Source organism: Aegilops tauschii, chromosome 3 (assembly GCF_002575655.3).
Source record: "Aegilops tauschii subsp. strangulata cultivar AL8/78 chromosome 3, Aet v6.0, whole genome shotgun sequence".
Taxonomy (NCBI): domain Eukaryota; kingdom Viridiplantae; phylum Streptophyta; class Magnoliopsida; order Poales; family Poaceae; genus Aegilops; species Aegilops tauschii.
Genome location: NC_053037.3, coordinates 619,806,553 through 619,820,871, shown reverse-complemented (window position 1 = coordinate 619,820,871; position 14,319 = coordinate 619,806,553). Strand labels below are relative to the sequence as shown.

General features: G+C 46.6%; 1 protein-coding gene and 1 non-coding gene across 7 annotated transcripts; both read right to left on the bottom strand.

The window, feature by feature from the left end:
* Nucleotides 1–1,958: 1,958 nt before the first annotated feature.
* On the bottom strand, nucleotides 1,959–2,042 carry TRNAL-UAA (transfer RNA leucine (anticodon UAA)). The gene has a single exon. It is a non-coding gene; the product is annotated as a tRNA-Leu (tRNA).
* Nucleotides 2,043–2,222: 180 nt separating this feature from the next.
* On the bottom strand, nucleotides 2,223–8,720 carry LOC109731742 (BTB/POZ domain-containing protein FBL11). Of its 6 annotated transcripts, none has more exons than XM_040386050.3 (19): nucleotides 8,392–8,720; nucleotides 8,174–8,300; nucleotides 7,757–7,892; nucleotides 7,628–7,677; nucleotides 6,845–6,933; nucleotides 6,645–6,753; nucleotides 6,454–6,490; nucleotides 6,188–6,333; nucleotides 5,279–5,813; nucleotides 5,100–5,183; nucleotides 4,911–4,991; nucleotides 4,651–4,796; nucleotides 3,916–4,254; nucleotides 3,596–3,836; nucleotides 3,468–3,523; nucleotides 3,071–3,151; nucleotides 2,856–2,900; nucleotides 2,691–2,759; nucleotides 2,223–2,585 (listed from the first exon to the last, which is right to left on the bottom strand). In XM_040386050.3, the coding sequence occupies exons 1-19, from the start codon at nucleotides 8,622–8,624 to the stop codon at nucleotides 2,394–2,396; spliced, it is 2,796 nt and encodes a 931-aa protein (XP_040241984.1). In that variant the 5' UTR covers nucleotides 8,625–8,720; the 3' UTR covers nucleotides 2,223–2,393. The 6 variants fall into 6 exon arrangements, with proteins under 6 accessions (XP_040241984.1, XP_040241985.1, XP_020146507.1 ...); XM_040386051.3 differs by having other exon boundaries at nucleotides 4,651–4,712; XM_020290918.4 differs by having other exon boundaries at nucleotides 4,911–5,183; nucleotides 5,279–5,519; nucleotides 5,640–5,813.
* Nucleotides 8,721–14,319: the final 5,599 nt, after the last annotated feature.

The window sequence follows — 14,319 nt, the reverse complement described above, 5'->3', positions numbered from 1 at the left end:
GTACCTGCCATTGTTACCTACCTGCTTATCCTAAACTGCTTAGTATAGGTTGGTTAGTGATCCATCAGTGACCCCCACCTTGTCCTTGTTGCGCCTGCTTCATCATCGACGACTTGATCAACGTGATCGACGACCAGACCCGACACCTCACATCACATCACGCCCCTTTTGTTGCTCGACTCTACAGAGCTACTATCGAGTGTCGAGGGTGATACCTCGTAACGCACTCCTGATGATGACTATGTAGTGTAGCTATTCGGTCGTGGTCATCGAGGGTGATTCCTCTTTCACCACTCCCGATACGACTCTGTCGTGCAACACCTCAAGTGTGAACCTCGAGGGTGATTCCTCCTAAGTTCAGCTTGATGATTACATCAAGTGGATTCCATCGAGGGCGGTTCCTCAGATTCCCCCTTGATGTTATGGACACACGGTTACCTGAACTTTACTTGGGACCATTGTTGAAGTCGGGTCGGCCCTGAGGGGTACCCGCGAGTTGATGTGAAAGTCGGGCGGGCCCAGAGAGCACCCGCGAGATAATTACGTGGCACGGCCGGGCATTCTAGGCCCTTGTCGTAAGTCCACGAGACGGGGCGGCGGGGTCACATCGATCGTGAGTCTCTGCTTGTCTTCGCGAGCTCCTAATACACTAAAGGTTTGGGTATTTGTTCTGAGTTGGCCTCTGGCCGTTACGCACTAACCACCACGCGGGAATACTTATGGGCCTCGGCATCATATGGTATCAGCCGAAGCTTTGTCAGACGTTTCGTTCAGCATTGCAGCATGGCTGGGCCGGCACCATCCTTGTAGTGGTGGAGCCTGGACCCGCCCTGCACGCAACGACCCGGAGTGCAACGGGCGATGGGCCCAAGACCCCGGAGTGCTTAGGATGTAGACCGGCAGGGTACAATCAAGTGAAACCCCAGTGGCCATGTGAAGCGCCAATCCAAGAGCTTATAAGTTTTGTGGCTTGTTGCTCTATGTGTTCATCATTCGATCGATTTGTGGCTTGTTGCAACTTGTTGATCATCCATTGTTTTCCTAGACGTTGGACTTAGATCTCGATGTGCGAAGATTGTCCTTGCTTACTTTGCGGGCTTGTTGAAGCGCTTCATGCAAGTGGAGGGTGTCGGACCAGCCGAAGAGTGAGGTATTTGCCACGGACAGCCGAGCTGGGATCTGAAGAAGGTCTTTGGCATGGACAACCAGACTGACAACTTTTGAAATCGATTGGATGTAAAAACTTATTGAACATCCAATGCCTTTTGGCTATGATTACATATGTTTGCAATTATTAAAGATATGCTTAAATTAGTATTGATCTAGATATGCAAGTCGAATGGAGGAGGCCGAACCAGGGGCGGACATTTAGTGATTGCGGTTGGACGGCCTTCGCCTCTATCCGCATTCGCAGAAATGTCCGGACATGTCTCCGAACATATGGTGAAGTCCGTTTCTGTGAAACACATTGGAGTTTCTTTTAATTGGGTCCTCAGTTTTCCCCATCCCTAAAAAAATATAAATTTAGGATTCCGTTAAGTGCCACACGTCGGGTACGAACACATGGCAACTACGAACCATTTAGAAGATAAGTTTAGTTACGCAAGGATTGAAACTTTACTTGTCAAGCATGTCAACTTTCATGCTTCAGTTTATTTTTGACAGAAACTTGTCGCGTGTGACTGAAATTTGACATCCTTGCTTGATTGAAATTGCCATCGAAAAACATCAGGGCCGGAGTGCCACACATCATTTTGGTGCGGTGGGTTGAGACGAGTGTTTGTGATCCTCTCCATCGAGTATTTTTTTTTTTCTTTCTTGAGGTGTTCCTCTTCAATCATAGAAAAGAAGATAAATTATTGACAGTGGTTTTAAAAAAAAAGAGAAATAAATTGACAATGGTCATTTAATAAAAAAATAGAGAAACAGAAAGATTAAAAAAATAAAATTCGGCGGAGTGCTGGCTGTGGGGTTCGAACCCACGCGCAGCTTGACTGCAGAAGATCTTAAGTCTTCCCCCTTAACCACTCGGGCAAACCAGCTGCTTTGGCCATATTTCAAATCCCGTACTTACATATACCTTATTGTGTCGCACCAGCATAGCACATTTATTGACATATTTCCTTTTGTATATCAATAACATAAAAAAATACATGGCTGTCATCTAAATGATGATATTTCAGGTAAAGCTTAGCTAACATGCGTCTAGGTTAACATATCTGTAAAAAAAACGTGCCATTCATATTACTATAAAAACCTTCAAAACAACGTCACAAAACACTTTTGTTCCATTTTCCCGGTTTCTCTGCCAAATAATTGGACGATTATGCAAGTAAAGATAAATTGTTCTACAGTCTTTCTCTCCAAAGAAAGAAAGAAGTTCCGTTACACGACTAGAGTCTTTCTTCCACTACGGTGGTCGTCAGCTGCCGGCTGCTCCACTCCAGCACGATGGTCTCCCTGTGCTGCACCGGCTTCCGGTTCGAGCTCGAGGAGGACGCCTCTCCAAAGCACGACCTCGCCGCCGCCGCCGACTTCTTGCACCTGCTCATCCTCACGCTCCTCATCATCTTCCCCTCCGGAACCTTCGAAAACAGCGGCAAAACATGTCAGCGCATAGATCCTCTCCTCTCTGAATCTATCCGAGTAGCTTGCTTTGGGAAATCTTTTGGGGGTGCTGTAATTCTCACGTTCGGGGTGTCGTAGCCTCCCTCGGACGCGTCGCAGAGATCCAGCGCCAGCTTCCTTAGGAGCGGTAGCTGCGATGGGGAGCAAATTAGTGATGGGTTGCAGTGGTGCAAAGGCTGAATGTGTTGTAGATTGGAGAAGGCAGGCAGATGGATGTAGGTACCTACCTCTCTGATAGCATCTGTTATAATGGTTCTTCCAATACCTCTACCCTGCAGTTTTCATTTTCAAGATTCAGAAGAAAAAACTCTTCACACTTCGAACTACTTTAAGCTGGTTAGGAGGATATTCGAATCTTTGAGGGTAAAATTCTTGCTTCTTCCGCTGGATTATTAGTTGTGATGGCTCGATTGAACATAGGTATGGAGTTTTTCATACTCACGGTGTGCCTAAGTAAGACTTCTTCCAAAGCTTTACAATCTAAAATAGAATCAACCCCATCAAGTGTTATCTGACCACATTCCTGTATATCAACAAACATGAGGTCCGTAAGAGACTGGATTTAGCAGAGAAATCCACAGTTTCGGTGTCCAAATAAAAACTATAGATATAAAGTACCCCCATACAGATATAAGTAGGCATGTAAATTTGGAACCTTGAGTCTACCCTCCGACCCTCTTTACTTCAACCAAATGAATTACATTTTCAGAATTCACTTCATTTTTGAAACTTTTAGTTCAATTGGTTGAGCTAAGTAGGGTCAGAGGGTACCCTATCTATATTGGCACCCTTGGATATGATTTTACGCACGTGCGCCACCACAGTTAGTTCATGCATACCTCAAGTTGTAAACATGCCAAGTTTGGCCACCCAGAAGAGATTATCTCTTGAGAGCCTGTGGGTCAAGAAAAACTCGAATCAACGAAATAACAAATGGGTTCATATAATGAACTTAAAGTAAACTTACTGGTGTCAAGGAGTTTGCAACCAGACAGCAAAAGTTCAACTAAATTGCAATTCTGTGTAAGAATTGTCAGATCATCATTTGTGATCCATGGAGTAACCCACTGGAGCCGTAATATTCTTAACGCTGGTGCCATTGTTTGAAAGCTAAATGAAGTCAAATTGCCGAGGCAATAGTGCAGGCAGAGCACCTGAAGATTTGTTGACGATTCCAATAGATTTCTTACAACTCTGTCAGAGATTACCTGGATGCAGATCATACAATCATTATACAGTGAAAGGAACAGGTAGTTATATTATTTAATAGTACAGAGGAGGGCACACCTGAAACCTAAGAACCAAAGACTCGAGAAACGGGCAGATCTCAGGAAGAGCATGCAGGATATTCTCTGGTAATGTTGTGCCAAGGCCAACTGTCATCCTCCTTACTTTACTAAAAGAAGGAATGAGGTCATCAACTCGAACAGGGCAAAATGCCCAGCCCATTTCTACATCCTCCAAATAGCACGTACTGGTTATCTCCTGAAGAAACCTGCCATACTTGTTACCACTCGTGGATTGTACCTCACCCTGTTCAAACAGCAGGTTACGGCATCCAGCTGTTTTCAAGCAGCTCAAATTAGAGTTTCTTCGTATAACTGGTGCCAATGAGACCATAGAAACCTGTAAGTTCGTCCCAGGAAAAAAAACATAAGAACCAGATATTATCATATTAGTGTGCACAGTGATGGTTCTGCCATGCCATAACAATAAAAGAACTGATTAACAGTGAACTAGCACTGCACTTTCAAAGTTTGCCCTTTGCAGCCATCAGAGCAACACACTTTATATAGTCCTGTCATTCAAATATAAAAGCACAAAAGTTTATCATCAAAATCCTACGTTCAAAGGGTCTACAGTTTGTTATGTGTTCTTGATAAAAAATATTTGGAAAATCTGTAATATTGTTGGTCTATAGTTCCAAGCTCAATATTTGTTCAATCAACTAAACAGTGTTTCGTTCATAAGAAGATTACAATATTTATTAGGAAAATGACATTCTTTCAAAAAAAATCATACCACAGTCTCCGAAATATCAAGATACTCAAGTGAAGAGCCAACAAAGTTGCAGAGAGCACCATCTGCAAGTGATGTCTCCCTTAAGCATAAGGACTTCACAATATTCATATTACTCACTAGCTGGGACATAGCAGCACAACTAATACCTATAAATAGAAGAACTCACATTACCCAGATTAATCATGCCAAGTCATTGCTCAGTTGCAACAGAACCTTGGATAAGGAACAAAAGGTATGATTTTTAAATATTTAATAATTACCTTCACAGCCTTCCAGATGCAATTCTTGCAACCTAAATGCCATAACATGAGCATGTTCATCCTTATGGTAAGAAAAGCTATCTGAAGGATCCAATGAGCATAGGGTTTGAATTGAATGATTTCCAAACGATGTATAAGAAAGAACCATCGAGTGCATTTTTCTACAATTCAACAGTAGTGTAGATATACCATCATCTGTCAACAGGGTGCAATGTTTAATGTTTATATAACATAGAGAGCTTTTCAGCATGGATATCTCCAGCAAGTTCATATCTGTACACAAAGACAGACACAAAATAAGAAGAAACCCAGTTACAAGGTCGCAAATAAAATATGCATACTTTTAAATCACAGGACATTTCCCATACCAGTAATATCATTTCGGCCTTCCAGTATCAATTTTGATATATTTGAGAAAACTGGGTTTCCTGAGGTCCCATATAATCCACTTTGCATGTAATAGCTAGATAGATTTCGATTCACGTCACGCCGTACTTCAGATCTAGAAGATATAATCGAGTACTTGGATAGTATAATGCTTGTATCAATACTCAAATTGATTTCATTAATCCATGGGCATCTCAGTAACAAACACTGCAAATCTTCAAACTGAAAGAGTAAACAATAGGAAGCTATGAACGTCCTCAATTCTGGAAATGTCCACTTCATCCATAAAATTACTGCACCAAAATGTACATTTGGACATTTGGAGAGATCCACAATGCGTACATTTCTAAATGACAAGGTTTTAGCCTTCTTCACCAGCCCATTGTAATGGTTCAAACATCCGTCGTTAACATCGCTCACTATAGTTCTCTTAAATACAGCATCTAGATCAGTGGGGAGCGCCGATATGTATAGGAATTGCGTAGTTAACTGGGGACATCCCGAAAGTACTATTTTCTGCAAAACAAAGTCATCTTCAAAAGTAGTGTATAATATCCGGAAAAGGGAGAACCAAAGTAAAATTCAGAATGCAGCACAAGATTATTCCAGCTGTCATATCGAATCACATGAAGCTTCTAAGAAGATTTATATTCAACCTAAAGCTTTTCAAAAGTGCCATATAATGGATAGTACATATACAACAGTCGTTCGAAGATGGAAATTTATGAAGAGGTTGTACCCAGTTTGGATATGGTTACCCAGTTGGGAACGTAGTATTATAATTTTGCGAAGCAAGAAGAGGAAAATAGTCATTTTTAAAGACCACAATTTCTAGATGTTTCAGATTTAATACGGCAACAATAATGCACGGAAGTGGGTATGAGGAAAACCTTGGAGTATTCTGTTAATCGAATACGGTAACTATCCAAGTTGTCATCGGTAACTGTATGCAGTAGAGTTTGCAAACTGTCCTTAAGCAGATTAAGAATCATACATACAGCATTGTTCCCAAATTCAAAGCAGTTTCTCTTTGTACCTAAAGTAGGATTGAAGAGTCAGAACATAATGCATGAAAGAGAAGTGTGGGGATTGTAATATAGAGAAAGATAAATTATGAAATTGCATAAAACAAGTGCTCCAAACCAAGGAGGCATACCTGCTGCAAATCCTAAAGGTAAAAGGCATACCCTAACCTGCAAAAGAAAATTATATACGTCAATGAACATGGCCAGACATCTGCAACCAAATTGTACTACAAATGTGTGTGCATAGTCAATAAATATGCCAATGTAGCAGCAAGCTTTGATGCCACAAGTCAGGTAATACTCATGTTGCAGAAAGGTGCACCTTGCTAAGAAGGGAGAGTTGGTTATCTGCTGAGTTGGAGACTGATTGTTCACAGGATTGCCTACTTGCGGAAACCCAAGATAAAATTGCTTCACACAATTGCTTTTCACTGGAAATGGTCAGGAAATCCATTTTTCAGCAGAGAGGAAAGCATAGCAATCTGGCCACAGAAAAAACATTGAAAATACATAAAAACAGACCTATCCACAGTCAGGTTTGGAGATTCAATGGTGGAGCACAGCAGATCATAAGGTATATGAACAAATGACCTACTGGAGATAACTTGTACCTGCATGAGATTCGCACAACAGTAATTACAAGTGAGCGACATCTCATGCCAGAGCGATAACTGTTGAAGAACATAATGGGCCTGTTTTTACAAAGAATTCTCATATGCACTTCTAATCAACTAGTAATCCTCACTTCTAGTAAACAGGTAAGTTGGCCTCACATTAATTAAAAAACATAATTTCGGAAAAATTGGGATGTCTTATAGAAAACAGCGCCGAATAAAGCAAAGACATGGTACGTCATATGTTTACCTATAAAAAATAAGCAACAGAGTAGAACAAATGCCAGATGTTAAGGGTGAATAGCTTTTTTTCGAAAAGAAAAGGCAATAGCTTATTTAACTATGCATGATGCAAAAAGGATGTTTCATTCATGTTAAAATCATGCAGAATCATCAAGTTTGACCTAAAGCAACCCCTGACTAAAAGTAGATGGAACTGCATATAGACATATTTCCTCTCTAATGGGTTCAATTTGGTGAGCTTCTACGTCTAAAAAAGTGGGACAAACTTTTTTTTTAGAAGTCAACTAGAGATAATAAGTCATCAACACTGAAACCCAGAACGGTTCATTAATCTTAAACTGCTAGTGGAAGCAATAATGGGAGTTCGCAATAATGTATGAGCACATCAAAACCAAACACTGAAAACAGAAAGACACACAACATTGAAACAGAGTATAGTTGTACCTACAAAATTCTGAGCTAGATATCCTGGACATACGTCTTCAACAAAAGTAACCCCTACAACCACATAGAAAGTAGAAAAACATATGAGCAAAACGTTTTTCCAAGAAAACCATTACGGAAACATCACACTCACCATGCTTTGGAGCGAAGTACCAGGCCTCGATTATGAAATCCAACGGTACCACCATGGAGGGATTTCGAGATCTCACGGTTCTGAACCACCTTTCACAGTCCACTAGAAGGCTCTCGACAGCGAGAAACAGAGCACCCTGAGCGGACAAGACATCATCGCACCCCCACATCAGAAGCTAAGCACCACAGCAGGACATAACTGAAGCCGTAAGTAAGCAAAATGCATCATCCAAATGACCACAGAGCTCAAGCACTCGAGCTGATTGGTAACATTAGTACATGAAAGCTGCATTCAAGGCTCAAAAGAAAAACTCTGAGCATGCTGATTTCACTAGGATGAGCTACTGACAAGAACAAGGAAGTTGCTGATTTCACTAGGATTAGACGGCGCCCACGCACAAGAGGATGGAATGGATACCTCCAGCAGCGGGAGGAAGTTGTGATGCGAGATCGCGAAGCTCGCGGGGGGCTCGAAGAGGTACCGGAGGACCTGCACGGCGGCGGCGAGGTCGCAGCTGATCCGCACGTAGCCGCTGCCCGATTCGCTGCAGCCACCGTTCAGAGAAATCGAGCTCACTCGCTTAGTCGCTTGCTTGGGAGATGAATCATTAGCTCGGGAGCTGGGCGTTCGCTGACCTGAAGCTGCCGCCGAGGAGGGCGCGGAAGTAGGAGGAGCTCTCGATGAGCCTGCTCCGGTCGGCGCGGACCGCGAGGACGGTCGGGGACGGGAGTGGGGCGGCGAGCGCGGAGACTGGGATGGGGGGAGGTGGAGGCGCGGAGGAGGGGGATGCTGCTGCGTCGGTGATCTCCAGGACCACCGTGTCGGCGGCGGCGCCGCCGCCGTCTTCCCCGTCGCCGGCGGAGGACATGCGTGGCTGGATACGGGCCGCTTGTTTCGAGTACGGCGGATTTGAGAGTGAGGATGACAGAAGTCCACTCTAGGTAAATACGGGCCGGGCCGGGCCGGTCCACAATCCAGCCCAAGCCCATATATTATCATCACCAAAGTTCGTGTATTCTTTCTGTAGCTTTATTTTTATTCTTGGGGAGATTTTTCTGTAGCTTCATCAACTCAACAATGGGGCGTGCTACGCGTCCCGGGTCACGAGCCATCGGAGCGCATCGAGCAGCCGAGTGATACCTTCATCATTGCAGCAGAGGTTTTTTAATCACCATAAATCTTCAATTTCAAACAAATGATGCAAAATAAGTGTTGTAAAAATACATCACGGTTGTTTTCTTGTGGGTGTTCTATTTTGCACTATCTGTTGGAGCATTTAGTGATGTAAAAATTGCACTCTGGTGATGCAAATTTTGCTCGAGCCGCATGATCCCCACGTGATGTAAAATTTACTCTAGAGCATCAAGTGATGCAAATTTGCATCAGTTGTGCCCTATTTTACATCTAGAGCAAATCTCGAGTAAAACTATTTGTCCTCTCGATGATGTAAAAAGTGCTTCCGGCCTATTTTACATTATCTATTTGAGTGATGAGCATTGACGTTGACTTTGTCAAAGTATCAGTGTAAGATAATCTTATTCTCACCGAAGTTCAAAGCACCTGTCGTAACCTATTATTTGTTTCTTTCTAAAAACTCAAGCAAAACCAAGCAATTTAGTACTCCCTTCATTCACAAATATAAAATACTTTGATTTCAATATGAAGTACATACGGACCGAATTGAGTGAACAAACATACTAAAACGTGTCTATATACAATTGGAAAAATGTAAAATGTTTTGTATTTATGAACGCGGGGTTGAGGGTACTTTTGGTAGTGGTGCCCCGCCCAAATGAATTTGTTTCTTTTTTAGAAAAAGACCATCCAAGACCAGTCCTTAAAGAGATATTTTTATATAATGAATGTTTAAACACCACACAGGTGAGCTAGCTCGCTCCTTGCGAGCCTAACCAACAGGGCGCCCCCTGTTCTCAATGATCTGTTTCTTTCTAGCTACAATGAACAAAATGCAAGAGTATTTCGCAACAAGTCCTCTCCACCAACAAGTCCTCTCTGCCAACGATCTTACTCAACAACATCAAGCTTGGGGCTTCACTTTGGGTAGCCGCGGGCGGCAAAAAGCTAGGGGCCATTATTCCGGGAGAGAATCAAATTTGTATTTTCAGGCTTGTAACACAAACACTCTATTAATACATGCTGCAAATCTTTGCGCAGTTTCAGAAAAAAAAAAGAGAAAAAAAAGGCAGGCCTGACCCAACTAGGGGAAGCTCGAGCTAAAGAATCACAGATCAACATCAAGATCTGGGGAGATAGCATAAATGAAAAGTTGCAGGACTAATATAAGATTTCGGATTAATTACCGAAAAAGGCTTTCGCCCCGCTTTATATATAAAGCAACGACCAGAAATACAAAACCGAGTACAACACGCAACCACCCACACACCACACACACCCAAGACAAGATACAAGAGTGCCGATGCACCGCAACACTACCCAATCGACCACCAAGCACACTACCAAACACTTGGGGCCGACGAGGACCTTCCGTGACCTAGCCACCGAGAAGAAGTGAAGCGGGACAATGGCGAAGCATGGACTCCAAGGCGGTGCCTTCAAGAAGGGCACGACACCGAAAGTCGCCACCGCCCGATCTCGGAGATCAAGTTTTCACCCGGAGCAACATGAAGAGAAGAGAACACCACGACGGAGCCTTCATGAAGGAAACGACGCCCGCGGCGCCGCCACCGTCGGCCGGAGAAGACCGGGCAAGTTATGTACTCCGGTGTTAACCCTTTACCAAGCCACCATGCTTCGCCAAACATCACCAACCATGCCACCTACGTGGCCATGGCTGCCCGACCGCACCCAAGACGCGCGCTCCGCCCACGAACACCGCGTCTCCCGCCACCAGGGCCGCCGCCCAGCATCCAAGCAACTCCGTGAACACCCAAAGGCCTTGGCTTTGGCCTGACTGGCAGCCCCCGCCTATGAAGATGCCAGCAACCGCCCTGCCTCGAATATCGCCAGAACCCCAACAAAGAGCACACAGCCGAGGAAAGGGGGAGGAGGAGCAGACGCATCCGGACCGGTGCACCCCTGCACCGGCGACGGGTGGCCATCGGGGCCTCCCATCCCTCCTGAGAACTCCCCACCGGACACACCCCCGTGTCGCCTCACCATGGCGCCCGCCGCAGCTCGACGCGAGGCCACCAACGGCAGCCCGCCCAACCATCGACAAGAAGCGCGAAGCCAACCCGCAGCCAAGAGCACTCACCGGGAGAGCCACCCCGCGCCGCTCGCCGCCGTCCAGGGGCCAGAACAGGGGAGCCCCGACTGGAGGACGGCCAGCGCGCCCGCCGCGAGCCCGACCACTGCACTGCACACAGCAGTGGAAGCTCCCGCGCCCGCCGGCGAGGCGCCGCGCGTCGTCCGCGTCCGCCGGACCGCCGGACCGCCAGACCTGGCCGCCACCGCAGCCACGAGCGCGAGCCGCCCCGTGCAGCCCACCGCGCCGCCACCAAGCCCTCGCTACCCCGCTGCCAGGGCCCGCCGCCGCGCCTCCGCGCCCCGCACCAGCGCAGAGCACCGCCGTCCGCCGCCGCCCCGCACCAACAGCCTCCGAGCGGGATGAAGATGAGCCCCGCCGTCACCGGCGCCGGTGCGCTTTGCCCGGCAGCGTGGTCCGGCGGCGGCGAGGGAGAGAAGGGACGAGAGGGGGCCCGAAGCCGGCGGCTAGGGTCCCCCCCCCCCCCCCCCCCCCCCCCCCCCCCCCCCCGGTCGCCACACGGGAGCGACGTGGGGAGGGGAGGGGACGACGCAAGTTTCTATGACTCCCTTTCGGCTTAATTACAGCAGAAGAGGAAACAGCTAGTCTATTTAGTAGAGGCATCTATATATCTGAGTTCCAGCCGGTCTGTTCTAGGTATGTCAATGAATGTAGCTAACTGAAAGCGTGGCAATACGCATACTTCATACAAACATGTTGTTAGAAGAGGAAAGAGTTCCGCGAAGGAGCCGCCCGCAATTAACACCAGAAGAAAGCTCAGAATACGGCCCGTGCTTATAATCGAATCGAATGCCCAGCTGCTGCTTGGTAGTAGATTTCTATGGTGATGCATGGTGTCACATATCAAGTTATCGACAGCACACTTGTCTCAGTGGAAGGCATTTCTCCATGTATTGGGCTTCAGAAGACCAGCAGGCTCTGTTTCAGAAATGATGTCACAGAAAATTGTTAAGTATATTAATGCAGATCAAAGTTTACATAGAAAAAAACGTGCACTGAAGAGATGAAGAATTTATGTCGAATTAATATTTACTCCAGTTTTGGGTTGTAGTACTAGTCATGCTGTTATCCTTTTCTTTGGTGTGTGCTCTTACAGTTATCGAAGTACTTGATTAAACACTCTCTACTCTAGTGTAGTAGTAAGTACTCCCTCCGTCGTAAGTGTCGTGATTTTAGTTCAAACTAGAACAAAATTAGAACTAAAATCACGACACTTTATTTGGGACGGGGAAGTAGTAACTAGTAAGCTAAATCATGAAACAGGACCCTCTTAATTGTACAGCAGTAGTGGTGGGTACCACCGAGATGACGCATATGAGCTCACTAAGCTAAATCACCAAAGCTAGAACAAACAGATCCAGCTTGAGTAGTACGCCGTCCGAAAATACTTGTCATCAAAATGGATAAATGGAGATGTATCTAGACGTATTTTAGTTCTAGATACATCATTTTTTATCCATTTTGATGACAATATTTTCGGACGGAGGGAGTATTTGTCTTCTTAGAGATTTCAGCAAGTAACTACATACGGAGCAAAATGAGTGAACCTACACTCTAAAATATGTCTATATACATCCGCATGTGGTAGTTCATTTGAAATCTCTAAAAAGACAAATATTTTGAAACGGAGGGAATAGTATATGTGGAAGGACAGGATGTCTGAATTTGTTGCTGAGATATCACAAATCAATAGAGAAGCAAACTGGCGCGTGCGTACCTTGATGACGGGCATCTAGAAATTTTGACACGAGGCAGCTTAGCCGTTGCTGCAGGCATGCAGGGAGACTCTTTATGTCAGGGCAGTTTTTAACGGCAAGATATTGGAGGGATGAGTATGCTTGCGGCCCGTCTGGTAGGGATGACAGGGTTTTGCATCGTGCAATGTGGAGGACCTGTTAAGCTGTCACACTCCCGTATGTCTATTTCTTCTAAACATGGGAAGAGGTTATGCTCCTCCCTGGTCATAGCTAATGACAATGACACCTCTGAATATGCAGGTGACCCTTGAATAATCAATGATGCTGACTCTCCCTGCTGCAACCTGACTCTCCCCGCCAACGCGTCTCGTGGTGATGTTGGGGAAGCGCCAGGACCGCCGAATCTGATACCAAGTGTAAGGGTCGCGATCGCTCTACGAGAGGAAGCTAGGTTTCATGGCGAAATGGAGAATTCGGTAGCGTGTTTATCCTCCCAACCTCCATCACTGCTACAGCTAGTTACAATCGGCCGAGGCCGCCGTCCAATTCCAAGCCAACTCTATCCGAACGTTACAAGTGGTATTTAAACTAGGACGTCATTCCGGGCCGGCGTTCTAGCTGGGCTTCGTCTTCACTCGAGTGGGCCGTGCCGCAGGCCCAGGAGATGGTTTGAACTCTACCGCCCTTCCTCTGCTTGCCTGATGATGAACAGGGTCTTCGCCTGTTGTCGCTGCTTCCTGATCAGGTGTCAGGGTGGACACGGTCCAGGCCGGTCCGAGCCGTCGTTTGGACCGGCCGCCGGCGGTCCGGGCCGGACCGGACCGAGCAGCATCACGGTCCTGATTCCAGGGACCGGACCGGCGACGATGAAGCCCGGGCCGGACCGACCAACGGCCACCGGCGACGACTTGCCCGGGTGCGGCGGCGAGGTGTGCGACGTGCGTGGTTGCTCTGGCGAGGTGGGTTACATGCGTGAGCGCCGGCGGCAAGGTGTGCGCTGGGCGGCGCGGTTGTTATTCATGAACCGCAAGCGTTAGCTAGCCATTGTCATTGCCAACCATTAACCTGCAACACTCACGCCATCCACGCACGGGACGTGCCGATCTAAGGGGCATGCACGCATCACGCATGGGAGGTGCCCGATCTAATTAAACGGCATGCCCGCACAGGACGTGCAACTGGGGTGCGGCTTTTCAGTTTTCGCTCTCTTTATTCCTTGCGTAACAGCCGTGCCTGATCTAAACACGCGCCATCCTCACACAGGATGTCCCCTATTACGGAGTACATGCAGGTAGTGTAGCGCGTGCATGAGCCCACGATTTTGTCTCTGCGGGCCTTGCCTTGATTAGTGGATCAATTTGGACGTGGAATAATGCCACGATTATCGGATCGGACCCCTCCTCTTTCGTTCTTTCTTATTTCTGTTCGACACAACGAAAGGAAAGGAAAACTGGATCAAGGAGGGGACGCAGCGTCGTGGATCTCACCGGCGCCACAGCAGGGCGTCGCCGGCGGCCGGGCGGAAGAAGCGCGTCGCCTTCGGTCCGACCGAGCCGGACCGAGCCAAGGCAGGACCGGACCAATCAATTTTCGGTCCCCTTTTCACGGACCGGACCGGC